We start from the raw sequence: 26,404 nt of genomic DNA, 5'->3' as shown, positions 1-26,404 counted from the left end.
TGCTCTGCCTGTAAGAAGGGCCATGTGGCTGCCAAGGGGGGCGCTCCTTGGGGGATGGACACGTGCTGGGGGAGCGGAAGGAGGAGTCAAGAGCTGGTGGAGACTGTGGAGATGGTGAGCCACTGGCAGAGATTCTGGCTTCTCTTTTTCTTAATCTCAAGCATCTGTACATGTACATTTCTGAAAATTGTGACAAATGCATATCCCTGTGACCCCCAGGCCATCCAGACAAACAACACTTCCATTATCCTTCCCGCTAGTCCCATCCGCAGAGGCTGAGACTGCCTGACTTATCATCAGTCATCAACTTTCCTGCCCTGGAGCTTCACATATGGGACCATGCATCACACACATGTGTGAGTCCGGAGTCTTTCATGCAGCACGACGGGCGTGAGGCTCACCCGGCCGCCTGCTCCCTGGTGTCGTGTGTGGAGTTGGTGGTGTGGATGGGTTGCGGTTCTTTGTCCTTTCTCCTGGCAGTTGGACACAGGGCTCAGGATGGGGTGATGGGTTGTGTGGGAGGCGCGAGTGACCCAGGGGCCTGTAGGGGTTCTAACACGGTGGTGCCACTTCCCATAGCCTCTCATGGTGCAGCTATGTGCCTCATGCCTTCCTGACCCCAGGCGGCGTCTTGTCCTGGTTCACCTTGCTCCCCGAGCAGAGCGGCTGTCCAGGCTTCCCTGGAGGAGGGCCTCTCAGTCTCTGGGAACTGTTAAGTGTAGTCATCCAGGAGCCGAAAGACAGAGGAGTCACTGAATTTTAAATACTACCCTGGGAGGGCATCACTTCCTTTAAACAGTGACCCCCAGAGAGTTGGACACAGGTGGAGGCACCTGGGTCTGGTGTGAGGGTCTCCATCAGAGAGCTGCACAACAGCCATCTGACCCATGGGCACCGCCAGCCCCCTCTCCTGAAAAATCACAGATGGAAAAGTATTCCTTTTTGTGCATTCTTAGCAAAAAAAAAAAAAAAAAAAACTCACTGCAAAGACCAGATCTTGGCTGTAGCAGAGAGCGTGGAGATGAGTGACTCTCCGTGAAGAACAAGGATCAACAGACAGGGCTAAATGCCACCCAAGGCCGTGTTTGAACACTCACTAAGATGACGGATGTGTCTGTAGTTTGAAAATGAAAGGGGCTGTGATCTCGTCTGCAAACCAAGGCGGTTGATGCTGCAGCCCCTCTGCCGACCGGCCGGGACATCTGGGCGGACCCCATGGAGGCCACAGCCTCGAGGTCAATTTCACAAACATGCGGCCCTTTGACCAACCCCCTCCTCACACTTGGATGGACCGTGGGCTAGGTCAGAGTGAAGGTGTTATGCCCGATGTCCGAATCCCCGAGTGGGAAGAGAGAAGGCCTCCAAGACAATGCAAGTCGCAAAAAAGGAAGTTTATTGCTGACTCAAGTCAGGGCTCCTGCCGCATCCAACACAGTGGTACGGGGTCAGAGAGCCCCGAGCCCAAGCTGTTACACAAATTTATGGGGTGAGCACACGCCGTTGGTAGTTGGTTTAAGAGGATTGCAAAGCAATTTCATTGGTCAAAACTTTCGTGCGCGGGACTTTCCTGGGGGTTTCCGCCCCGTTCCTAATTGGCAAACAGCGGTCAGTGTTAAGCAAAAGCTGATCCAGGTGGCCTGATAATCTTACCACCCAGAAGTAGGAAGGCCTACTCCTAATCTAAGCTGCCTGCCATGGCATTACTTCTGCTCGCCTCACAAAGGGACCTGGAGGCTGTGTATGCCCTGTCTGTCCATCCCCATTGGCTGATGAATCCTGGGCAGCTTCCAGGGGGAGCTGGCAGGGGGCCTCCGAGCACCTCCAGACCCCACTTCAAGGACCAGGCTTCCTGGGAGGAGGAGGAAGCTGAAGCCGAGGCTCAGAGGAGTGAGGCCGATGTCGCCCCCGGCAGCTGTGGGTCGGGACAAAGGGGGGTGGCCACAGCCCAGGGTGCCCTGTAGCTCCAACTGTGCATGGAGGGAGGGGAGCAGGCATCGGAGCTGAGAGCCCAAGTCTGGGAGGAATGGGAGCCCGACCACAGACAGGAGCAGGAACGGGAACCTGTTTTGCCCTGGTTTGCGGGACTTCAAGTGAGGGCCTGGGACATTTCCTTTATACACATGGAGAGCATGCGGGCGTGCTGGGCCCCAGGTTCCTGCACCATAGTTTTAAAGAATGAAGGAAGACCCTCGTCCTAATCTGGGGGTGTTGGGAGGAGGAGCCCGAAGCCTGGTCCCAGCCGAGAGTCCAGTTAGAGGTGATTCAGGGATTGAGGCGCATCCTTTCTTAAAGGCGAAGTTTCTGATTTCTCACAGTCCTTCAGGAAGTGGTCTCTGGGGTGACCACCCCCAGGTGGGTGGGAAGAGCCCCCAGGCCCGTGCCAGGCCCCCTGACCCAGGTGCAGACCTGGCATCCCTAGGAGGCAGTCAAAGCAGTGGGGGCCGTAGAGATGGAAGGTGGGGATGCAGGGGTCCTGCAGAGACTCCTGGAGCCCTGGCACCGCTTACCCAACCCCTTACCCCCTAAAGCTGCCCTTTCTTGTCAGTCCTCCAGCCTCCCCACTGTGGCCACATGTGGAGACTCCAGCTGCCTGGACCCCAAACAGAGATGTGCACGCTGTTTGCCCCATGGGCAGATGCGTCCGAGTTATGAGCCCAACTATGGCTGAGTACACTGAGGTGAAGGTGACCTGCTCACAGTCACACCACTGGGGGGGCCGAGGAGGGGGTCACCCCTCAAATCGGGGCTCCTCCTGGTGACCGTGAGCAGTGGACACTTACGCCAGCAGCGGTCAGGCTCCCACGGAGCTGAGTGTGGCATTGGTCAGGGTCGAGGCCCCGGGAGATCCCTGACCCTCCGTTCCACAGGGGTGCTGCTCCCCCAGAGTCAAGGACTCCCACTGCCTGGTGCTCTGCTCTCATGGCCCCATTTTGTGTGGTGTCGGGGGGGCGCCAATCCCCCCAGGGGCCCTGCCCAAGGATACTCGCCAGGGTCCCTTCCCCACTCCCGCCATGCCCCTGTGGAGGCCCCTGGTCGACTCCTGCCCAAACTCCTTCCTCGTTCTTCAGCTGTAGCCCATGCCACACCTCTCCCCTTTCCTCCCCCCACAGCACTCTACCTGCCTTCCTCAGATGGGGGGCTTCTCCTGAAGACAGGGGTGGGGGCTGCGGGGTGGGGGATGGGGCCTCTCTGTGGTCTGCTCTGAATCCAGGCTGGATTGCCCAGCCCCTGTAGACATCCTGGGGTGGTTTGGGGGCTGGAATGCTGGCCTTTTGGGGGACCTATCTCCCAGCAGCCTCCACTGCCTCTGAACCTGCTTCTGATTCTACAGTCAGGGTGTCAGGCTCAGCCTCCCAACTCCTCCCCAAGTACCAGGGACGGCCTTCAAGTTCCTGGTTTTCTCCCAGACCTGGAAGAGAGGCGTGGATGGATGGCGCCTGGCCGTGGAGGCACCTCTCAGGCCCCTGGACGCCTCAGCCCCTCTGAGTCCTCCTGTCGCTGCAAAGGGCAAGCACAATGGGGGTTTAACTCCTCAGAACAAACGACCATGGAAAGGAGAGTGAAAACCTTTATTTGGAAAAGTCGCCCACATGAACACGGTTGAGAAAAAACACAGAAAGGAGTAAAAGTAAAACTAAAGAACCAAGAAAATCTTCAATAAAATGTAGAACCAATCACTTTCTTGAGGAAAAAGGGCTTCAGCTTGTTTCTGATAAAACACCTCACTGTGCCCCAGGGGGTGCGGCCAGGCCTCCAGTCCTGGGGTGGGGTGGGGCAGGATAGCACCTTCGCTCTGGGGTTTGCGGTCTGGGCTTTGCCATCAAGGAGGGGTCGTGGTTTCTGCTGGCAGGCGTGAGTGACAAGAGCCTCGTGAGGGGGGTCAGCTCATCAGGGCTCATGCTCCTGTGCAAGTTCCCTGGGAGATCTGACTTTTGGCTGAGCGAGGGTTTCCGGAAGGACTCTAGGATCGGAGGAAGTCAAGCTCTGGGTGGTTGTGGCGGGGGTTGGTGGAGAGGGAAGGCAGTGACAGCTGACCCCAGAAAGGAAAGAGAACCAGGTGCTAGGGTTCTGACTGGGATGAAGGGACGTGGACAGGCAGCAGGAGGAGGGCACTTGGGGTGCAGGTTCAGGCCGGTGGCAGGAGGGGTCCGGCAGAACCCCAGCACTGACACTCTGCTCTGGGGGGTGGGCCAAGCATAGAGCATCGAATCACGGCTTTTCAAGCTTTCCCTTAAAAAAATCCTAGCTAGTCGGGTCGGTCAGGAACGTTAGGTCCCCTCTTGCCTCTGTCTCGGTGGCAGGGGCCAGGCCACTAGTCCAGGGCCACCTTCCTGGACACCGTCTGGTAGAAGACGCCCCGCAGCAGCGCCTGGTAGCTGGGCACACGGAACAGGTGGCGCTCGCCGAAGACCACATCGTACTCCGCCGCCTTGCCCGTGACCAGGACACGCACGTGCGGCTCGTTCACCTGGCGGCCCACCACCACCGCGAAGATCTCCACACCCTCCCGCTGGGCCTCCTGCACCGCCTTCTCGATGGCGGCCGGCGTGGCGCCCTGCGAGTTGCCATCCGAGAAGAGCAGCAGCCTCTTCTTGGCGGCGCCGGACGAGGCATCACGGTAGAAGCGGGTCACGTAGCCCAGGGCGTCCATGACGTCGGTGGCGTCATTGAAGAAGTCCATGGAGTCCACGGTGTTGGCCAGCACCGTGTAGTTCTGCAGGAACTGCAGGGCTGCGCGCTCCGGCCGCTGCTGCCCCGTGCCACTGTACTGCACCACTGCCACGCGCACGTCCTGGCCCGGGTCTGTCCGGCTCGCTGTCAGGAAGCGCTCTGCCAGCCGCTTGGCAAAGCGTTTGGTGATGTCAAAGTTGTGGCTGCCCACGCTGGCTGAGCCGTCCAGGAGGATGGTGATGTCGGCCGGGGAGGAGAAGGTGACTGCGGGTGGAGCAGCTGTGAGCATGCACCGCAGGCCCTGGGAGCCTGCCCCGCCCCCTATGGCCTCCAGACCCTTCTTACCCAGCGCCCCCCACGAGGGTCCCATCCACCCCCCAGTACTCACTCGGGCAGGTGTAATCTGGACATTTCTTGTCTGTAAAAGAGAAAACCCCACAGCATGAACCAGCGATCATAGGGACCGCTGTTCCTCCTGTAACCCCCCAGCAAGAGGACCCCTGGCACTTCTGAGGCGGAAGGCACGGCCACCACTGTCTCCACCCAACAGGAGGGATGTCCCTTATTCCAGAGAGGGCTTTTGAGTGATGGAAGGGTCTTCCAGGCACCAGCCCTTCCAAGAACAGGGAGACCAAGCTCAGGGCTGAGGAAGGGTGTTCTATAGCACAGGCCCCGTGCCACAAGCCCCAGGTAATGCTGGCTTCACTGCGCCAGTCGGGGCCCTGAGTCTGAGCCTGAAGCACTCTCTAGTTACTGCCCAGCAGCTGCAATGTGGACTCAGCTCTGATCCTGGGCCAAGCCCAGATGGACGTGGCAAATGTGTCCCTTAGGTGGGAACCTCTGAGGGGTCTCAGGCTCCAAGGCCCACCACTGCCCACACTTTTGGGTGCACCCAACCTCAGACCCCAGTGCACATGTGTGCAGTGGGAGACCATGGTGCAGCCCACATTCGGGGAACACCTGTGTGGATGCCAAGCCACAAGGGAGTCAGGCCACAACCTCCAGAGTAAGAATGGGGAGCAGCTCAGGGGGGAGTGGACATGCTGCTGGCCATGGGCATCTGCTGCCACAGCCGGAGGTCACAGCGAGCGGAGAGAGAACAGCCGAGCCACAGGGCCCGCCTGCCACGCTCACCTATGCAGATCTGGGCGGTGATGTTCTTCAGGAAGCCGTCGTCCAGCAGCTCGGCATAGTTTTCCTTGACCAGCGAGATGCCCGGCCGTCCCTGGGGTGCCAGGCCTTGGCAGGAGATGACGTTGAGCTGGTCAGAGCCCGCGGCCAAGCCAAAGACATCCTTGATGCCCACGGAGACCACCTGGGGGGAGGGGCAGTGTTGGTGTGGCCCTTGGTGGGGACAGTCCCCCGAGCCCCTGGGCGTGAGGGCGACAGTGTGGTGTGGGGGCCGCCCCACCTGGATGTCAGGGCCGCAGAGCACGCTGAGCGGGGTGGTGTCCCTCTGGGTGTCCGAGCGGCCGTCCGTGATGACCAGGGCGATGCGGTTGTTCTGGGTGGGCGGCAGCAGCCGGCTCCGGGTGTACTGCAGGGCCTCGCCTGTGAAGGTGCCCCCGCCCATCCACTGCAGCTTCTTGATGGCTCTGCAGGGCCACGGTATCGTCAGGGCGGGAACCAGGAGTCAGGGGGGCCAGGGGTCAAGGGCAGGGCCAGAGTCAGGGGTCAGGGGCCCAAGTGGGCCTTGGGCTACGATGCGCGTGCAGGCGCCAAGCAGCCACACTCACTCCTTGAGGTCCTGGGCACTCCTGATGTTGGGGTCCCTCAGGTCCACGTGCTCCTGCATCTGGTTGTGGCTGTACTGTACCACGCCCGCATGCGACTGCCCAGGCTCAAACTGCTCGAGAGAGCCGCCGCCATGAGGAGCACCCCCAGGATCCCCGGGGTGCTGGTGCTTCTCCCTGCTCAGGTCACGCCTCCACCCACCCCCCCACCCCGTCCCAGGTTGGACTGGCCCCCAGGCCCCCAGGGGGATCTCATGCTCTGCTGGGCTGGGGGCCTTGGCTTTTGAGAAACAAGGCATCTCTCCTGCAGCCCCCAGCATCCGGCCCTTCCACTCTGGTGTCAGGACAGATCCCTGCCTCCCTGGGCAACTTCATCCCCGAGCGAGGCCAGGGCAGCCGCCTCACCTTGACCAGCTCGTCCCTGCTCAGCCGGTCAATGACCTTGACGATGAAGTCCTTGGCAATCTCGAAGTTCTGTAGGCCGATGCTCTCGGAGCTGTCCAGCACGAAGAGGATGTCGATGGGCCCGCACTTGCATTCTGCAGGCGGCAGGGGTGCGGTAAGCCTCGGAGCCCCTCCCAGGACCCCTCCAAAGCAGGGCAGCAAGGAGTGGGGGCTCAAGGACTGGGGGTCGTGGAGAGAACTCCGGTCCCCCCATCCCTGGTTGCGTGAATGACCAGGGGAGGATGGGCAGGCCAGCACCCAGGGCCAATCCAGGGGAGGGGAGATGAGTCCGCCCCCCAGGTGAAGAGTCAGACTCACCACAGCAAGCTGGGAAGAGAAGAAAGAGGCGATCATATGGCGTCAAGACTAACCCCCCAGCCAGCTACCCCTGCACCTCTCCAGACTTTCTCATGGGAGGGGCAGGCATTGAGATTAAACCCCCCAGCCAGGGCCCCCTCACCCTTCCCCCCAGCTTCCTCTCAGGAGGGGCCCATGCCTGCCCTCCTGCCTGCCTGCACCCCCCAGGCGGCATATGGCAGGACGCTCTTTCTCATCAGGGTAGTGATCAAGGGGGAGACACTCACAGCACATTTTCATGATGATGTCCAAAATCTCGCATTCCTGGGGGTGAGGGAAGAGACACTCCCAGGAGAAGGAACTGCTTCTCCTGTGGTGGCCCCTAGGGTGGGAGGAGAGGCTTCCCAGGCCTCGGGGGTGAGGCCAGCCCTCCAGGTCCCCCTCCCCTGGGACTCCAGCTGGAACTGCAGAGGGGCTGGACTGAGCAGGGCAGGGTGTCCCCCTTCCCAGGGCGTGCCCTGCTCTACCTGGGAGGCCCCTGCCTGCGGGGCACAGACATCTGATGTGGCCTCTGATATGTGGCCTCGGGTGTCTCACTGTGGCTATCATGTGTCCCCCCTCGTGGCTCTGTATGTTCCCTTACGACCAGCACACATCCCCACTGTGACTGTCACGTTCCCCCACGGCCCTTGTGTGTCGGCTGTGACCTCCATGTGTCCCTGCTGGGGCCTCCACATGTCTCCCTGTGGCCATCCTGTGATCCCTGCTGCCGTCAGGCTCCCCACCCCACAGGAGCCTTGGCCAGAGTGGTCAGTCCCCAAAGATATTCACAATACTTACGTCTGGCCCTGGTGGTCCCACGTGTCCTGGGGGTCCCTGTCAGAGAAAGGATAGGAGAAAGATTGTCAGGGTGGATGCTGGGGCCGTGCTGATTCCTGAGCTGCAGATCTGACAGAAGCCCTTGGCTGACCCCCTTCATGCAGGGTCCCCCAACACTAGGGGGTGCCGAAGCTTCTGCACATTCAAGGCTGGGGAACCTGCTACTGTCGTCCACCTGGTGACCATTGTCCAATTGCCCTTTCCTGGCGGTCAGTGGGAGCTCACCCCACCATGGGAGAGTGTCCCGGCAGGTCTAACAGTGCCACCTTGATGGGCAAGGTGCCCGGCCTCACCCAGGCACCACCTGAGGCCCTGCCATGCCTGTCATAGCTCACCCGGAGACCTGTCCTTCCCCTTCTGCCCACCCCCTCATGCTCATCCCCCCAGACCCTGAAACTGCATGTCCCCTCAATCCTCCTGGAGCCCATCCCCAGAGCCTTGCTCCCAGGTTCCCACCACCCCAGACTCCACAGCCTCAGGGAGGGTGCCCGCCTGCCCATGGACCCACCTGGGGGCCTTCGGGACCTCGGTAGCCCTTTGCTCCTTTGGCGCCTCGTGGAGCAATGTCATTATTCTGGAAAGACACAGTGCAGTGTTGTCGGCTTGCCACGCATGGCCAGATCACGTGCTATGAGCCTGGCCATCACCCCCTTGACCCCCAGAATGCTCAGCCACCCTCGGAGCCACGTTCCCCCATGATCCATGGGCTCTGGGCCCTCGAGGCCGAGGTTGACTGGGGATGTCACCAAATGCAGTGGGCTTTGCACTCACGTCCTCTCCGGGGTCCCCGGCTTCTCCCTCGTCCCCCTTGAGGCCGGGGTAGCCTTTGGTGCCCTGCAGGTGATGGAGAGCACATAGTTAGGGGGAGCCGGCCCAGGGTTGGGGTGGGTGCTGCGGCTCTGGGCTTCTAGCGGGCAGGCCTCTGGGGTGGGCCATGGAGTGAACAGATCCCGAGGGGAGTGTCAGCCAGCAGGGGTGCCCAGGGCCAAGTAGGGCCTGAGGAGACAGAGACACGGGCTGGGGGCGGGGGGCAGGGCTTGGCAATGAGCTGGACCTCGGCGGGGCTGTGTGTGTCTGCACGTGTTTGCTCAGGTGTGGGAGCAATGTGCGTGCACAAGCGTGTGTGCCCATGTGCACCTCCCATGGCCAACAGAGCAGATGGCGTGTACTCACGTTTATCCCAGGAGGACCTCTGCTGCCTGGATAGCCCTGGGGAAAGGCAGGACAGTCACATCAGTCACACCAGTCACACCAGAGGGGCAGCCCCAGCCAGAGAGCCATGTGCCCCACTGGCTTAAGGGGGCATCAGGCAGGATGCAGAGTACTCACAGGAAAGCCGGGGAAACCTTCGGTGCCATTCCCGGGGGGGCCGTCTTCACCCTGGGAGAGCAGATGGAGTCCAGCCACTGCAGGACTCGCCCAGGCCAGCTGCTTCCAGACTCTGGGCCCCAGATACTCTCCCACCCAGGATGTACCCTTTGCCCTGCATCACTCACCCTCTCACCCATCAGCCCGGGGTCTCCGGGGGGGCCTGCAGGCCCCGGAGCTCCTTTGGGGCCCTAAGGAGGAGAAAATGAAGTGGACTCTGGGTAGCAAGCCACATATGCTCGGAGGCACGAGGCCTCCTGGATGAAAGAGGAGAATTAAGTAAGATAAGATGTTTTCATGCAGCACATAAATTACTCATAAAAAAGGTGTTTAAACCTGGAATCCTGGAGGCCATGCCACTTTTGGGCCTTAGAGGCTATACCTCCCCCATGTCCACCCAGGGAGTGACCCAAGAAGGAGGTGACCAGAACAGGGACAGGGACCCAGGTGGTCAACTGTGGGGGATTCACACCCAAGAGTCCAACCAGATGGGGTGGAGGCGCCAGCAGACACACTGCAGGCGTGGCCAGCGCCAGCATGTCAGCAAAGTTGAACAATCATTAAGGTCTGAGTTCATAATGAGAAAAACAACAGAAAACCTTCTCAAGTCAAATTCATAAGGCATAACATGCAAAGAAAGAAAAAAAAGGAATTTGGAAAAGAAATAAGCCAATCTGTCGATGCTGTTTCTCTCTAGGTGGGATTTTTGATTTCAATTCTCTTTTTAATATTTTTCTGCATTTTCTAAATGTCGTCAGAGTCACACATTCCATGAAGTGAAATGAAACATTTATGTGTAGGAGCCCAGGGGGTTCTCCCAAAGAAGTCTGGGTGGGGGGCGGGGACGGGGGTCAGGCTAGTCCCTCCTGGGATAGCGGCAGGGAGGGCTACTCACCTCGGTCCCTGGGGGCCCCTCATCACCTCGGTATCCTTTTGGCCCGACGGGGCCAGCCTCACCCTGCAGAGAGGACACACCCGAGATGGGCCCCTTATGACCCTCAGTGGCCCAGCCCCACACCTCACCCTTGCTGGCTGCTCCATCCTGCCTCTCCCTGGGGACCATCGCCTGCCTTCCCGTCCAGGCTCTTGGTCCCCCAAGGATTCCACAGACCCCTGATCTATCTTGGGACAGGAAAGGGATGGGAGTGGCCCTGTGTGGTGATGCTTCCTGGTCCCCAGTAGCACATCCTGGGAACTCAAGGAACTGCCTGAGACATGGAAACACCAAACTGGGTGGAGCTCCTGGGGCAACCACTGCGGGGGGAGGGGACGCCCACTTCAGAGGAATGCAGGGCGCCCACTGCAGGGGGATGGGGGCGCCCACTGCAGGGGGATGGGGGCACCCACTGCGGAAGGATGGGGACAGGCCAGGCCTGGTGGCCGGGTGCACACAGGAGAACAGGACCCTTCCTCAGTTTCTCAGTTGCCTTTTCCTGCGATTTGGGAAAACACATTTCCCAGGACCTTCTGCATGGACCCTGGTGTCAGAGCCGACCTCCTGTTGGGTCTGGAGTTGGGAGGGGCTTGTGGGGTCCCTGACAGGGTCGGGAGGGTGGGGCTGAGTTCAGAAACAGAAGACCTGGGGGCCGGGAAGTTGAATGTGCAGGTGACCAAGTGCCACCTGGGTTGGGAGCCACAGGTCCAGGGGGGACCATCCCTAGTTGGTCACAGGCTGGGGGGACACAGGGCACCCCCCAAAGGAGGCAGCCGTTCCCAGCAGTGTCCAGGGTTCCTGCGGCCTAAGAGGGGCCTCCCTTTGCCCCACACTCTCGGAAGCTTCCTTTTACTGCAGCGACCAATTACTCTGAAAACTAACGCGGTTGGGATGCACCCAGGACCCCAGGCCGGGTCCCGCTTCCAGTGTTCTGTGCCCTTAGAGTTTGAATGACTTCCCGACAGTGCCACAGGAAGAATCTGGGCAGAATGTGTCAGTACCACTGGCCAGGAGTGATTACAGCTCTTCAGTTACTGTCCAGAAAAGGCCAGGGCCTGGGAGGTGGCCTGGCAACAGGGCCTGCTCAGCCTGAGGCCACAAGAGTCAGTTGTGGGAATGGGGTAGACACAGAAAGAGCAGGGACGTGTGACAGTCATTCCAGAAAGAGACACATAGAGATGAGGGGCTTTAAACCTGATGGAACCGCATTTCAATCATTGAGACAGACTGCACTCATGTGCGTTGTGACAACGGGCTGGCTGTTCACTGAAAAAGCCAAGGAGGGCAAGCCCACCCCTCTTCCACTGCTGGAATCTACGCTCCCGACGAATCAGAGGTGAGCAAAACCACACTGAAAGGGGTGAGAGCATCTGTAAACCTTTGTACACCAGCAGGACAACCTCAACTACAAGGCACCCCAGACAAGCTCAGGACAGATGAGAACAACGTCTGCACCATGGATGCAGCCCCCCATCCCCCACCACAGTGGGGGACACAGACCCTGGCGGGAAGTGATCAACTGCATGAACAGCCCAGCAGAGACCACACTCAGCCCACAAACACATCAACAGTCAATACAGGAGATGACTAAACGTGCGGAGCCAGAGTCTGATCACAGCTCATGTTGGCAGAAGTGTGTGTGCAGCTTGTTTTACACTCTTGGGGGAGTGTGAGTGGGGGCCAGATGGGCAGGTAGATAGGATTATTTGGCAAATGTCAACTCATACATATAACACTGGGGCTAAGACATTTTGCTGCTAAGAATTTACATGCTAGATATTGTCTTGGAAGCTCTTCAGGATGGATGGATGAGCAGGTGGGTGGGCGGATAGATGGATGGATGGATACATACATCCATGGATATATGACAGATGACTAGACAGATAAGTGGATGGATAGATGGATAGATACACATATATGTACACAGGTGATGGGTGGATGGGCAGATGGATAGATACACACATGTGTACACATTGTAAAAAAATGCAAAAAGGCAAAATGGTTGTCTGAGGAGGCCTTACAAATAGCTGAGAAAAGAAGAGAAGTTCAAGGCAAAGGAGAAAAGGAAAGATACACTGATTTGAATGCAGAGTTCCAAAGAATAGCAAGAAGAGATAAGAAAGCCTTCCTCGGTGATCAATGCAAAGAAATAGAGGAAAACAATAAAATGGGAAAGACTAGAGATCTCTTCAAGAAAATTGGAGATACCGAGGGAACATTTCATGCAAAGATGGGTACAATAAAGGACAGAAACGGTATGGACCTAACAGAAGCAGACGACATTAAGAAGAGGTGCCAAGAATACACAGCAGAACTGTACAAAAAAGATCTTAATGACCCAGATGACCACAATGGTGTGATCACTCACCTAGAGCCAGATATCCTGGAATGCGAAGTCAAGTGGGCCTTAGGAAGCATCACTATAAACAAAGCTAGTGGAGGTGATGGAATTCCAGCTGAGCTATTTCAAATCCTAAAAGATGATGCTGTTAAAGTGCTGCACTCAATATGCCAGCAAATTTGGAAAACTCAGCAGTGGCCACAGGACTGGAAAAGGTCAGTTTTCATTCCAATCCCAAAGAAAGGCAATGCCAAAGAAGGTTTAAACTACTGCACAATTGTACCATCTCACATGCTAGCAAAGTAATGCTCAAAATTCTCTGAGCCAGGCTTCAACAGTACATGAACTGTGAACTTCCAGATGTTCAAGCTGGATTGAGAAAAGGCAGAGGAACCAGAGATCAAATTGTCAACATCCTTTGGATCATACAAAAAGCAAGAGGGTTCCAGAAAAACATATACTTCTGCTTTATTTACTATGCAATAAAGTCTTTGACTGTGTGGATCGCAATAAACTGTGGAAAATTATTCAAGAGATGAGAATATCAGACCACCTGACTGCCTCCTGAGAAATCTGTATGCAGGTCAAGAAGCAACAGTTAGAACTGGACATGGAGCAACAGACTGGCTCCAAAACATCAAGGCTGTATATTGTCACCCTGCTTATTTAAGTTCTATGCAGAGTACATCATGCAAAATGCCGGGCTGGATGAAGCACAAGCTGGAATCAAGATTGCTGGGAGAAATATCAATAACCTCAGATACGCAGATGACATCACCTTATGGCAGAAAGCAAAGAAGAACTAAAGAGCTTCTTGGTGAAAGTGAAAGAGGAGAGTGAAAAAGTTGGCCTAAAGCTCAACATTCAGAAAACTAAGATCATGGCAAATAGATGGGGAAACAATGGAAACAGTGACAGACTTTATTCTTTTGGGCTCCAAAATCACTGCAGATGGTGACTGCAGCCATGAAATTAAAAGACGCTTGCTGTCTGGAAGAAAAGTTATGACCAACCTAGACAGCATATGCAAAAGTGGAAACATTAATTTGCCAACAGAGGTCCATCCAGTCAAAGATATGGTTTTCTAGTAGTCATGTATGGATGTCAGAGCTGGACTATAAAGAAAGCTGAGCTCCGAAGAATTGATGCTTTTGAACTGTGGTGTTGGAGAAGACTCTTGAGAGTCCCTTGGATTGCAAGGACATCAAACCAGTCAATCCTCAGGGAAATTAGCACTGAATATTCATTGGAAGGACCGATGCTGAAGATGAAGCTTCAATACTTTGGCCACCTGGCATGAAGAGCTGACTCATTGGAAAAGACCCTGATGCTGGGAAAGATTAAAGGCAGGAGGAGAAGGGGAACAATAGAGGATGAGATGGTTGGATGGCATCACCGACTTGATGGACATGGGTTTGAGCAACCTCAGGTGCTGGTGATGCACAGGGAAGCCTGGTGTGCTGCAGTCCATGCATGGTTGCAAACAGTCAGACACAACCGAGTGATTGAACTGAACTGACACATATGTCAGATGGACTGAACTGAAACATGTACACAGGTGATGGGTGGATGGACAGATGGAGAAATACACACATGTGTACACAGGTGATGGGTGGACAGACAGATAAAGATGGATAAACACATGGACAGATGGACAGATGATCTGACTGAACAACAGATGGATATTGATACTTATGACAGTATTTTTGTGTAAAGCAAAACACTGCGGACAATCTACACACAGTCTGCGAGAATGAGGGGCAGGAAGCAGACCCTTCCAAGGACGCCAAGGAAGAGGCCCCATCGCAGGCCAAGGGTGCCCAGCCCAGACTGCACCCTGCATCTCAGGGGCCCTCAGGGGCTTGTGGGCCCTGGGTGCAGCCCTCACCACACGGGAGGGGGCGGGTGGAGTCCGGGGCCTCGCAGGATCCAGCTCCCTTGCCACGCATCCTCACCACGCACACTGGTCCATCTGCTATGTGTTCATGGACATATGGTCTGTCTCTCCACTGAACTGCCAGCCCCCCTGCCCCATGAGGGTGGCACCAGGCTGTGTGCCCCCCTTCCAGTGCTTCCCCAGGGCTGGCTGGAGCTTGAGTGGGTTCTGTAGACCTCTTCCAGGATCCACTGGCCACCAGGAGTGCCAGGATGCCACCAGAGCTCCAGCACAGCCTGGCCAAGACCACCCATCAATGTGGTGTGGCAACTTCGACAAACCCGACGGCCAGGCAGGCTCCTGCCTTGTCCCTCTGGCCAAGGCCCAGTGGTGACAGCCCATCCTGACCTGCCTCATCTATGTGTGCATTCTGTCACCCCACATGCCCTCCACTCGTGAACCCTGCAGCAGGACCCAGTCAGGGTCTGGAGAAGATGGGCTGAGAGCACCAGTTGGCAGTGGGGGGGTGGGCGGTCAGGCATGATGCTCCCTGGGGGAGTGATCTCAGCTCTCCCATCCAGCTGCTCATAGCTTCCAGCCTATTCCCAGGCTGCTCCTCTCGCCCAGCCCACTGCTTCTTCAGGCCTCCACTGTCTTCCCCTCCCCTAGCATGGCCTCTAGAAGGTCACGCCCAGGAATTCTGGAATGTTCCTTGGACTGACACTCCTAAGTCAACTTCCTGCCAGCATCTCACCACCAGGCTCCAAAGCCTGAGGGAGGTTTACACAGTTCATCTCTGGTGTGGTACCTGTCTGGGCTCAGTCCTCCAGGACCTTGCCCCCCTTCCCAGGCTGGAAGGGTCCCCAAGGGCCCAGGCTCCAGCACACCTCTGCTGCTGCCAGCCCCGCCCCCATTCCCCGCCCCCACTGGTCTTGATGGCTCACTGCCCGGCTTCCACCCTCACTGACCTCTTCCAGCACTAGCCGCACCAAGGCATCCTCCCCACTCTGAGGGCAATGTGGGGGGCAGCGTGGGGGTCTTTGCTCAGGGCTGCGTCCTGGCAGTGCCCACCCAGGGACAGGGCTCCCCCTGTGAGCACTGGTCCACCTTGCCAATTCGTACCAGCCCCCTGGCCGCCGTCCCCCCAACCCCAGACACCCCAGGTCTCCAGGCCACACCCCCACAAGGAAGCACCTGGGTTAGCAGTGAAGAGACCTCCCCCTGCATCTGTGAGTTGCTCCCATCTGGCAGCACCACGCCCCCACCCCCCCACCCCTGCCAGCCAGGCTTCCTACCGGGTCACCGGGGACACCAACGGGGCCTTCTCGTCCCTGGTCACCTTGGGGTCCAGCTTCACCCTGGGAGGAAAAGCCACTGAGGAGGAGATGGAGGAGGACGGCTGCCCTGGGGGCCACTAGCTGAGGTCCGGCGGCTCCTGTCATCCGCTGTGGTGGCCTCGCTTCTTTCTCTCCCCTGTCCTCCAGTGGGGCATGTCTTGGCCATCAGGGGACTCGTGTTTTCAAGGGGCCATGATGAGGGGCCGATACCCCTGCTGAGGCCTGGAGGCAGCTCATTGTCGTCCCCTCCCCCGCCCCCCCCCCCCCCCCGGCAGGGGTGGGGGAAGGGTGCTGGCTACACTCTCCTCTGTGAAATGTAAACTGAAGAACAAGCAGGGCGATGCTGACACCATGGTGGGCGGAGCAGGGAGGCCTAAGGATTTGCATTCCGCCTCTAATCCGAATCTGTTGCTGACCTTTCTCTGCAGCTCGGGGCCTGGGGGGGCGAGGTCCCACACAGGAAGTAGGCGGGAGAGGGGGATCTTTGGGACATGGGAATCCAGGGTGCGGGTCACCCACACCTCAGGGCCAGAGGGTCATGGTGACCTGTCCTTGATTCTGATGGCCTGACCCCAGTCTGGCTGGGTCTCTGCCTCCCTCTGAGGGGATGGGGGTCCCAGCCTGGGGACAGTGACTCACCGGGTCTCCTCTTGGGCCCCGCGCACCTGGGGTCCCTCGAGGTCCTCTTTCCCCAGGGCCTCCCTGTGTGGAGGGAGCAGAGGCGGTGAGGTGTGGGGTGGGAGCCTGGGTCCTGGGCTCAGGGTTGTCCCCCCAGCAGATGCCAGGATGCATGGTGTCTCCACCTCATGCCCTGCCCCGTCCACCTGGGGCCTTGTGGATCACACCAGTCACACCAGCTGCTGACTGGTGAGGCTCAGAGCACCCACTCACCTTCTCTCCGGGGGCTCCGTCTGGTCCTGCATTTCCCTGGAGTAAGAGGAATCGACATGAGTTTGTCAGCAGGAAGATCTCTGCTGAGTCTGGGGTGTCGCGGGCAGGAGGGCTCTTACCTCATCGCCGGCTTCTCCCTTCTCTCCTGGGGGACCGGGCTCTCCGGGCTCACCCTGAGAACAACAGTGCAGACCGTCTCCTCTGACCCTGCGGCCCTCCCAGGCGCGGTCACCCCCACTGCATCAGGGAAACGTGCACGCTCACCTCATCTCCGGGGGGCCCCGTGCTCCCTGGCCTCCCAGGCTCCCCGTCTGCTCCGGGCGCACCCTAGAAAGACCCGAGGGTCAGTCTTCAGGAGGCCATGCCCAGCTGTCCTGGGGGCCCGTGGCCCCACGCTGACCCTCCTCACCCAGGCTTCAGGCCGCAGTCCCTGATGACCCTAGCCACTCACATCTCTGCATCAAACCCACTTCCCAGGTTCAAACACTGCCCATGGCAGGGGCCAGCCGGGCCCTTGAGAGTGGAAGCCTGGGATTGCCAGGCTGGGGGCTGGCACCCTCAGACCTCAACCAAACTCCGGGACATCCATGTTGCTAGGATGCATTTGGGATAGAATCCATGTTACTCCTCCAACTTTTCCAGCATTTGCTGCTGCTGAAAACCCAGAGAAATATCAGCAACAGATTCGAATTAGAGGCAGAATGCGAATCCTCAGGCCTCACTGCTGTGCCCGCCGCAGTGTGAGTATTTCACTGAGTTTATTCCTGAGTTTACATTTCACGTGAGCAGGTCGATCCTGGGCTGACCAGAGGGCTGCAGGCTGTGTGGACTGTCCTCAGGTGTCCAGAGAGGCCTCGGATGGACAGGCAGGTGCCAGAAGTGCAATGGGGGCGGGACACGCCCAAGGCTGGGGACCCTGTGCTCTCCCGGGCAGAGGTTCCCACGCCCATCCCTGCCAGCCCGGGAAGAGCAGTGGGGCCTGGCCCCCACACTAAAGCCGAGAACCTGCTTCCAGAAGGAAGTTCTCCTCAAAGTCTTTTAAGCCCCAGCCGGGCCCACCCTCTGTGGGCTCGAGTCACTGACCTTCTCTCCTTTCAGTCCGAAGGCACCTGCATCGCCCTTGGGCCCAGGGGGTCCTTGGACACCCTGGGGAGAGGACACAGAGTCAGACCACAGTCTGAAATGGCAACCACTGGCAGCCACTTGCCGGCAAGCGACAAGCCAGCAGGACAGGTCTCCAGGCCACATGGCATGTGTGACTTCGCACGGTTGGCAGGAAGGCTGAGGCAATTTTCACTCCTGAGAGCTTACAGCCTTAAGATGTGGGTGAGAGAAAGTGACTTACGTCGAATCCGGGTGAGCCTTTGCAGCCTGGCAGGCCGGGGTACCCTGTCTCCCCCTGCAAAGAGGAAGGTGGGTTTGGGGGTCAAGCCTCTCAGCTCTGGCTCATCCACCGTTTCCTAAGAAGGTTCCCCCCAGTGGAAGACACTCTGAGCTTGGCTGGGTAGCTTAGGGTCCACTGGGACCTGAGGCTTGGCAAGAAACGTCTCCTGCCTTCCATGCTACCTCAGAGTTGCCCAGGGTGGCCACATATGAGACCCCTATCCACCCACCTCCTCGAGGATAGCCAACCTGGCCCACCACCCCTTCCCCGAAAAATATGCCCCGCCTCCGCCCTCCCCGAGCTGAGGGTGACCTTCATGCCATCCACGCCGTCCATGCCACGCTTTCCCTTCTCGCCCTGAGAAGTGCAAAAACCAAAGGTCAGACAAAGGTCAGACTGCACCCCCACAGGGCAGTGTCCCCACCGACTGTGCCCCTCGGGCATCTCACCTTGTAGCCTTTGGGTCCCCTGGAGCCCTGTGGAGATAGAAAGGGAGGGTGAGGGGCTTGGTCTCCCCATCGTGGGGTGAGGCACCCCCAGCTCATTGCAGCCTCGCCACGCAGGGAACGGGCAGCACTGTCCTTGTCCAGAGTGGGGGGCCACTTCGTGCCCCAGGGACATGTCCCAAAGCCGCAGGTCACTCACCTTCTCCCCTCGGCTCCCTTTTTCTCCCTACACAGCAAACAGAGGAGAGGAAGTGGGTGTGAGGGGTGCTGGAGGCCTGATGCCCTGAGGCCCAGGGCAAGGCCGCGTGGGGGAGGAGAGACCCACCTTCATGCCCTGGTAGCCTACGGGTCCGAGGTCCCCAGGTCTTCCCTGCAGCAGAGGAGGGGGGCGTGTTAGACAGCCCTGGGAGCAGGAAACCCCCACCGGCCCCCTCACTCCCCACCCTACTCAGGCCTGGTCAGCTGGAGAGACCCGGCAGGCTGACCACTGGCCTGTGTCCAAGAAGCGCCCTGCTGTGGAAGCCCCACCCCACTCCTGGGGGCTCTCAGTGGAGCTCCAGGGAGGGAGAGACACAGGGCCCCCCACCCCGGGGCGGAGACCACCACGGCTGAAGCAGAGGCCACCTGCTGGCCGACCGCTGCCCCCTGCCCTCTGTGAGCAGGTGGGCCTGTGGGAGGGGGACTGAGGGGCGTGGGGGTCTGCCCGGGTGGGAGTGCTGGAAGGCCAGCTGGGCCGTGTGCCCCCCAGTCTTCATCACCCACAGGAGCCATGTCCTCCGAGAATCAGGCCACACGGCCATGGTGCTCAGAAACCAGTCATCCTTCCGGAAGTTTCTGCGGTCTGGTTCCCTGGCCTCTGGCTTCTCAGCGTCCCCACCCCTCAGTCAGGCACCCGGCACTCACAGGTTCTCCAGCTTCTCCTTTCTCTCCCGGGAGCCCCGGCTTCCCTCTTTCTCCCTAGAACAGAGAGCAGATCATGGTCAGAGGACAAATTCCATTTACTTCTAAAAAGCTGGTAAAAGGAAGCCCCTACTTGCTAACAAAAAAAGGTCTATGAAGTTATTCCATCCCATCTCCAGTGTCTACATGGTTTCCAGGCACCTTTCCCGAGGCCCAGGGTATGAGGGCAGGCCCAGGGTCTCTCCCACACACCCCACCAAGCCCTGGGGCTGCCTGGCTGACCCTGACTCTTTTCTCTTTGCCTGTTCTTGCTGCCGTGCTGGGCCCCCAGGGTCAGGTGGGAGTGCAAGGTGGATGCAGCCTGGAAGCCCCCTGTGGAAGGTGGCCACATGGCTCCATGGCCACTGGACTTGACACTTTCCAGGAAAAGCCAGAACTCTAGAATTTCATGAGTGAGCTCCCAGCTTGTGAATACTAGCAATGAATTTTGTTTTCCAGTCTGGCCTTGGGCCCATTTTGCATCCATCCCACGGCAGGCCCACCTCTGGGAGCAGAGCCACAGGGACACTCACTCCAGGAAGGCCATGCCCTCCACCACAGGAAGGAGGCTGGGGCAGCAGACCCCACCCCACGGCAGCCATGGCCACCAAATCAGCTGTGGGGTCACCACGCCCAGACCCTCTCCCATGGCTGGGACACCTGCTCAGCAGAGCATCTGGGTGGTGGGTGCTGAGGGCAGCTGCCTGGGGTCCAGCTGCACCCCTAGACCTGGCGGCAGCCTGCAGGATATTTCTCCCAGGCCTCCCTCGCCATCAAGGTAAGCACCGGCAGGATGTGGCCACTTACCTCGTACCCAGGGTCGCCTCGAGGCCCGGGGGGTCCTCTGGCGGGCTGCAAGACACAAAAAGAACAGTTAGTGGGGGCACCATTGGGGCGGCCCAGGGGTGGGGGCGGGCAAGGGCCACACTCACCTGGCACTCGAAGGAGCAGCACTGCGGGATGGGAAGAGGACAGAGGGACATGTCAGGAAGCGTGGGCACGGCCACGCCGGCCGCCCGTGCTCAGACTGCTGGTGGAGGAACGGGCAATGGTGATGCCAAGGTGGGGGACACGGGGGGGGGGGGGGGAGGGGCTTACCACTTGCTCCACATTATTTTTCTGAAAAGTGAGAGAGACAAGTCAAATTAGCTTTCATTCCTGGGCACAGGGTTTCCGGCACCAGGATTCGGCGGGGTGCTGGGCCTGCAGGCGGCGCTCACAATCATGTCCGTGATGGTGTCGATGGTCTGGCTAATGACTTCCTCGGCGTCGCGGCTCTGCCCCCAGTCAGCCGCCGTGAAGTTGCGCCGGTACGTGTGGTCTGTGGCGATGATGCTCAGACGTGGCTCCTGCCATGGATGCAACCAGAACGAGGGTGAACGTCAGCGACAGTGGGAGCGCCAGGCCCTCCCCTCCTCTACTCCCCTGGAGCCCCAGTCCCTCGGGCTATGCCCATACCCTCTCCCATTGTAGTCCCTGGGTACCCCCTCCCTCCACTGCAGGCCCTGGGGGGGTGCCCCACCAGGTGGTCAGGCGTGATGGCCACGGAGAAGACTTTGATGCCCAGATGCTTGGCCTCATTCACAGCATCCTCCAGGCCCCCACAGGGCTCCTTGTAGCCCTCCAGGGGGTGCCCATCAGTCACCACGATCAGGTATTTGTTCTCCTTCAGGTGGGAGCCCCTGCAAGGTGTGGAGGAGGTGAGATCACCTGGCCCAGCCTCCTCACGCCACCGCTGACCCCAACAGCTCAGGGCCCCGTTGGGACCACATCGCTGAGACCCCTAGACTGGAGGTGAGGGGCAGGGGGCTAGAGACCCCAGAGGGAGATGCAGACCCAAGGGTGGCTCTCAGAGCAGTGTTTCCAGTTTCCCTGTGTTGATCCGGCCATAGGGTGGGCTTACAGAAAAGGGTAAGAGTTGGATCATAAAAAAGGTGAGCACTGAAGAACTGATACTTCTGAACTGTAGTGTTGGAGAAGACTCTTGAGAGTCCCTTGGACTGCAAGATCAAACCAGTCTATCCTAAAGGAAATCAGTCCTGAATATTTATTGGAAGGACTGATGTTGAAGCTGAAGCTCCCATATTTTAGCCACCTCATGTGAAGAGCTGACTCACTGGAAAAGACCCTGATCCTGGGAAAGGTTGAGGGCAGGAACAGAAGGGGTTGACAGAGGATGAGATGGTTGGATGGCATCACTGACTCAATGGACATGAGTTTGAGCAAGCTCCAGGAGATGGTGAAGGACAGAGGAGACTGGCATGCTGCAGTCCATGGGGTCGTAGAGTGGGACACTACTGAGCAACTGAACAACAACATAGACAAGGATATTAAAACAGAAAATAAAGTTCCGTGGAATCACATTTCAGGTCCCCTCTGCCTTCAGTGGTTGAGGAGACAGTGGATAGCTGGAGGGAGGGACAGAGTGGTAGACAGTGAGGGGGCAGGCTGGGCGGTGGTGACCAGCACGACCCCCACGGGCACTGGGTCTGCTCTGGGGACCTCAGGCACCAAAGTCCAGCCGGCCAGCGGGCAGCAACCAGGCAGCGCTGGACGCTCCCCAGGCAGAGTTGGAAGTTGGCGGCGGAGGGCGGCGCCACAGGGCGGCAGGCACTCACCCCACGAGCAGCTCCTCCAGACCCTTCTTGATGGCGCAGTCGGTGTAGGTGCCCTTCCCGAAGTACTTGACGGCGTCCACGCTGCTCTTGAGCTCGTCGCGGCCGCTGGGCATGCGCGTGAGCCCGCGGATGATCTCCACCTCGTCGCTATAGTGCAGCGCGCCCGCATTCCACACCAAGTTGCGGTCACAGCGGTAGTACCTGCGGGCCCGGGATGGTGAGTGGGCCTCCCCACACCCCGGCGCGCTCCCCTCCCCTGCTCAGCGGGGTCACAGGTGGACAGACAGCCGGTCCCCTCTCACGCCGAGAGGGAGGAGCCCGTGGTCCCGTAAGCAGCCCTGAGACACTGGTCCCCGTGCCGGGGGGCACATGGCGGGGAGACGGGGGTGGCCAGGAGGGCGGGCCCAGCCAGCTAGTGACCACCATGTCCCCTGATCTCCAGGGCCTCAGATGAGGAGCCGTGAGCCGAGACCCTATCCCAGGGCCATGGAGTGGGGGACAGACCCTGCATAGATAGCAGTGGAGCCGGTGACAGGGGACAGGGGCGAGTGGGAGGGAGGGGATAGGACCCCTGGATCTGAGTGGCTTCGTCTCTCTGCCCCGGTCACTTTGGCCGAGGATCTCCGGGGGTAGCCAGGCCCCTCCAGCCCATCAGCCGACAGGTGACAGAGGCCTCCGTGGGGCGCCAACAGCCCCAAAGGCAGGAAGAGCCCTCAGTTCACAATTGGAGTGAATAAGGTACAGGGCCAAAGCCCCCCAGAGTGGGATGCTGGGTCACCTGGCTGCCCCGTGCCCGCTCCACGAAGCTTGTCCACACCTGGGCCCTCCCTGGCCTTCATAAACCCGGGCATTTCAGGAGGTCTGGGGTTTCGGCCCCACAGTGCCCTGCACTAGGCAGACGGTCCTCCTTCCCTGCAGCCTTTCTGGTGGGTGGGAGACTGGGGGCCTGTCAGCCCCCAGCCGGTCAGTGGGTCAGAGCGGGAGGAGGGGTGGGGCCTGTGAAGGTGAGGGAGATGGGTGGAGCCTGGTTCTGAGCTTAGCCCGCCCCCTGGCCAGGCCCCGCCTCCTTGCAGGCGTGTCCCGTCCTCGGCCACACCCGCCGCCAGGGGCTCCCCCATGTGTGAGTGAGCAAGTGGAGGGATGGATGGATGGATGGATGGAGCATGTTGCCCCCAAAGCCAACACCAGGCTGGGGCCGCTCTGACTAGGACACTGGACACGGGGGACACTGAGACCTCGGGTCTGGGACTTGGGCTGTGACCGTCTACTTGGGCAGTGGTCAGTGTCCAGGTGGCTGGTGAGGGGCGCCCCCTCTAGGTACCAGGCGGACCCACAGGGCCTCAGGCCAGCGTTCCAAGCCTGCTCAGGGTGGGGGAGGGGAGCTGTTCAACACTGCCTTTGGGGAGCCCAAGCTATAGCACTGTCCCCCTTGGCCCTCCTGGCTAAACAGCCGGCTCCATCTCAACTCAGTCCTTTTCTAGCCCATCTGAATCACACAGCCCCAGGGGAAGGGACTCAAGTGGCCTGGCCAATACCGCCCTTCTCAGAATGGGGACACTGAGGCCCAGCTCTGCCTGCTGGCTGAGGTAGGGGAGACACCAGCCTGTCTCCCCCGCCCTCCAAGAGCATGGTGAACGGGGGGAGGGGGACAAGGTCCTACCTGTCCTTCAGGTTGTCAATGAAGCGCTTGGTGAAGGACTTAACCTTGTCCACCAGGGCCCCATAGGGCTTCAGCCTCAAGGCCACGCTCTCGGAGGTATCCAGCACAAAGAACAGGTCCACAGGGCAGTCTGGGTCACGGACAGGAGGAGAGGCTCAGCCCTGCGCTCCCCCTTCCCCAGGTGAGCCCCCACCAGCCCCACTGACCACTTCCCCAGCCAGTCACCCCCTTATGCCCAGTCAGGCCCCAACACTCCTGAAAGAGCAAGGAGAAGTTGAATTTAAAACTGCCAGGGAGGGGCTTGACCTTCAGGAGAGGGTGTGTAGGAGCAGGTAGGAGTGTTTCCTGACTGATCACCAGGAAGGAATCAGAAGGAGCCGATGATGGAGGCAGAGGGGGTGCAGACACTCAGGGGGCACAGGGGCTGAGACCCGGTGAGGCCCATCCTCCTCCCCAGGGTCCCCCGCCAGCTGGGCCGCATCTAAGCTCTTGAGCATCAAGGCAGGGGCCGGGGTCTCCTGGACCTCACGCCGGATGCGTCTGGTCCAGGCCGGCCTCGCCCAACAGACGCGGCAAGTCCACTCACCTTGGAAGGCGATGGCCCTCGAGGCCACGGTGTCGTCCTGCGCGGAGGCCCAGCAGGCCTGCAGCAGCAGGGGGAGCAGGGCGCGGGGCAGCCTCATGTCACCGGAGGTCGTGTCACCATGGAGCAGGGGCCGGGGGCAGGGTGGGCTGTGGTGACCGTGATGCTGGCCGGGCAGAGAGAAGTCCTGTCTGCTCTCCTTCTGGAGTTTCAGCCCAGGAGGGAGGGAGGGGTGGAGGGAGGAGAGGGTGGAGGAGGAGCCTGGTGGGGGGCGTCTCTCCCAGCTCTGGGTGAGTCACTCCCTCTCCCCTCCCCCTGGAGCTGCTCTGCTGGAGGATTTACCTCCCTGGTTTGTGAGGACTTTTATTTGCTTACAGTTCTCAGGTCGAGTTTAAGAAGTCTGAAAAAGAGTGCATAACCCAAGATGAATTTCCCTGAAACATGTTTTGGGCGTTTCCAGTCTTCGCATGGGATCCACCGGCCTCCTCACCTCCCCCTCACTAACCACTTTCTACAAAGTGGTGCTGTTTGTTTAAATGTTTCAAACCCATGGATCTGTCTGACTTGAGAGCTGTCATATAAATACCTCTTCACGGTTTAGTCACATACATATTGACAAAAGATATTTCGTTTTTACTCTGGGAAAGCACAGAACAATAACTACACATACATTTGTGTGTGTGCATGTACTTAGTTATGTCCGACTTTGTGATACCACAGATTGTAGCCCACCAGGCCCTCTGTCCACCGGATTTTCCAGGCAAGGATACTGGAGCAAGTTGCCATTTCCTTCTCCAGGGGATCTTCCTGACCCAGGGATCCAACCTGCGTCTCTTGAGTCTCCTGCATTGGCAGACAGGTTCTTTACCAGCTGAGCCACTGGGGAAGCCGGAGTGCGTGTGTCGACAGAGACCCCCGAAGGAGCTGAGGCCCTGCTTCTGAGGACAGGTGTGAAGGCCTCACCCTGGGGCCTGCTGGGGGTGGGCTCGGGGTGAGGCCACACCCACCGCTGCCCCAGAGAACATTCTAGATCTTTCCCAGAGCTGGCACTGTTCGCACTGGTCTAATATCAGCCGAAATGTTTTATAGTTTAAGACATGCAGAAATTGTGTAACTGTAAGAAGCTTGGGAGAACTTTGGAAACCATGCATCTCAGTGACTGCTGTAGCATCCCTTCCAGTGTCTCCCCGTACCTACTTTCTGAAGCTTGTGGACTGACTCGAGTGGTTTCTCCTGCCCTGAGCCTCACCAGCCCTGCTGTGGGCAATTCTCTCTCTTGCCTTGGGGTCTGCTGCAGGCGCCCAGCTTCCAAGTCAAACAAAGGGCCTCAGCTCCTCATGCGAGGCTGTTACCTGCCATGGCCTCTCCAAGTCTGTTTTATCTGCAGAGATAACAACTCTTAGGTTCTTGCAGGTTTGGAGAAGAAATCAAACCATATTGTGCAAAACCAGGAACCATGAGTCTGGGTGGCAGGGGCCCAGCTGAGTGGTTCTGAACACACGAGGTGGACCGGCCTTGGCAGTGTCAACACCCCCACCCCCAGGGCCCAGGCAGGCCCCTGCCCCATCCCTGCAGGGCTCCCGGGAGCCGGGCAGACAGCACAGCTGCCTTGAGGGACTGTCTGCCAGGGAGTAAGGGAGGAAGTTTGGGGCTCAGGGCCCTGCAGTCCCCCACTTGTAGAGAAGAGAGATGACAGGCAGCCGGGTGCTGCTGTCTCTTCCTTTCTCTCCCCCAGGGGCCTTGCTGACCCCTCCCCAGGGCACGGGTGTCATTCATGTGAAGTCTGAGAGCAGCCTTGGGGCAGCGGGCCTTCCCCACAGCACTGCAGGGACGACAAGGGAGGCTGCCTGGTGGAAGCACCAGAATCCCCCACCTCCAGGGTCACGAAGGGGGTGCTACAGTGACACACTCGGCCCGAGGATGCAAGCCCCACCCCCACCCTCCAACTGCGCCTGGCATCCAGCATCCGTGAGAGGTGAGCGAGAGGTCGAGATCCACTCGGA

At 59.0% G+C, this 26,404-nt stretch overlaps 1 protein-coding gene across 2 annotated transcripts; it reads right to left on the bottom strand.

Moving 5' to 3' along the window:
• Nucleotides 1-3,555: 3,555 nt before the first annotated feature.
• COL6A1 (collagen type VI alpha 1 chain) lies at nt 3,556-24,718 on the bottom strand. 2 transcript variants are annotated; one of them, XM_043474627.1, is made up of 35 exons: nt 24,405-24,718; nt 23,819-23,948; nt 22,159-22,359; nt 21,063-21,222; nt 20,761-20,889; nt 20,639-20,659; nt 20,473-20,493; nt 20,348-20,392; nt 19,505-19,558; nt 18,927-18,971; nt 18,801-18,827; nt 18,605-18,631; nt 18,468-18,512; nt 18,117-18,170; nt 17,855-17,917; nt 17,036-17,098; nt 16,891-16,944; nt 16,772-16,807; nt 16,520-16,582; nt 15,839-15,901; nt 10,288-10,350; nt 9,521-9,583; nt 9,354-9,404; nt 9,198-9,233; nt 8,796-8,858; nt 8,533-8,598; nt 7,986-8,021; nt 7,433-7,469; nt 7,167-7,175; nt 6,810-6,943; nt 6,408-6,517; nt 6,083-6,266; nt 5,806-5,986; nt 5,060-5,089; nt 3,556-4,935 (listed from the first exon to the last, which is right to left on the bottom strand). In XM_043474627.1, exons 1-35 carry the CDS (start codon nt 24,499-24,501, stop codon nt 4,313-4,315), a joined length of 3,084 nt encoding a protein of 1,027 aa, XP_043330562.1. In that variant the 5' UTR covers nt 24,502-24,718; the 3' UTR covers nt 3,556-4,312. The 2 variants fall into 2 exon arrangements, with proteins under 2 accessions (XP_043330562.1, XP_043330563.1); XM_043474628.1 differs by lacking the exons at nt 18,468-18,512; nt 18,605-18,631; nt 18,801-18,827.
• Nucleotides 24,719-26,404: the final 1,686 nt, after the last annotated feature.

The sequence above is a fragment of the Cervus canadensis genome, chromosome 7 (genome assembly GCF_019320065.1).
Source record: "Cervus canadensis isolate Bull #8, Minnesota chromosome 7, ASM1932006v1, whole genome shotgun sequence".
Taxonomy (NCBI): Eukaryota; Metazoa; Chordata; class Mammalia; order Artiodactyla; family Cervidae; genus Cervus; species Cervus canadensis.
Note: the sequence above shows the minus strand (reverse complement) of the source record. Positions and strands in the feature narration are given on the sequence as shown.

What these genes read in the sequence shown, in the direction of transcription:
- COL6A1 (XM_043474627.1), bottom strand. Translation starts at nt 24,501, where the DNA reads ATGAGGCTGCCCCGCGCCCTGCTCCCCCTGCTGCTGCAGGCCTGCTGG. An exon ending in AAGGAGAAGCTGGAGAACCT is followed by an intron (nt 18,972 to 19,504) that starts GTGAGTGCCGGG and finishes CCTCTGCTGCAG; the next exon opens with GGAAGACCTGGGGACCTCGG. An exon ending in TTGGTGTCCCCGGTGACCCG is followed by an intron (nt 10,351 to 15,838) that starts GTAGGAAGCCTG and finishes TCCTCTCTGCAG; the next exon opens with GGTGAGGCTGGCCCCGTCGG.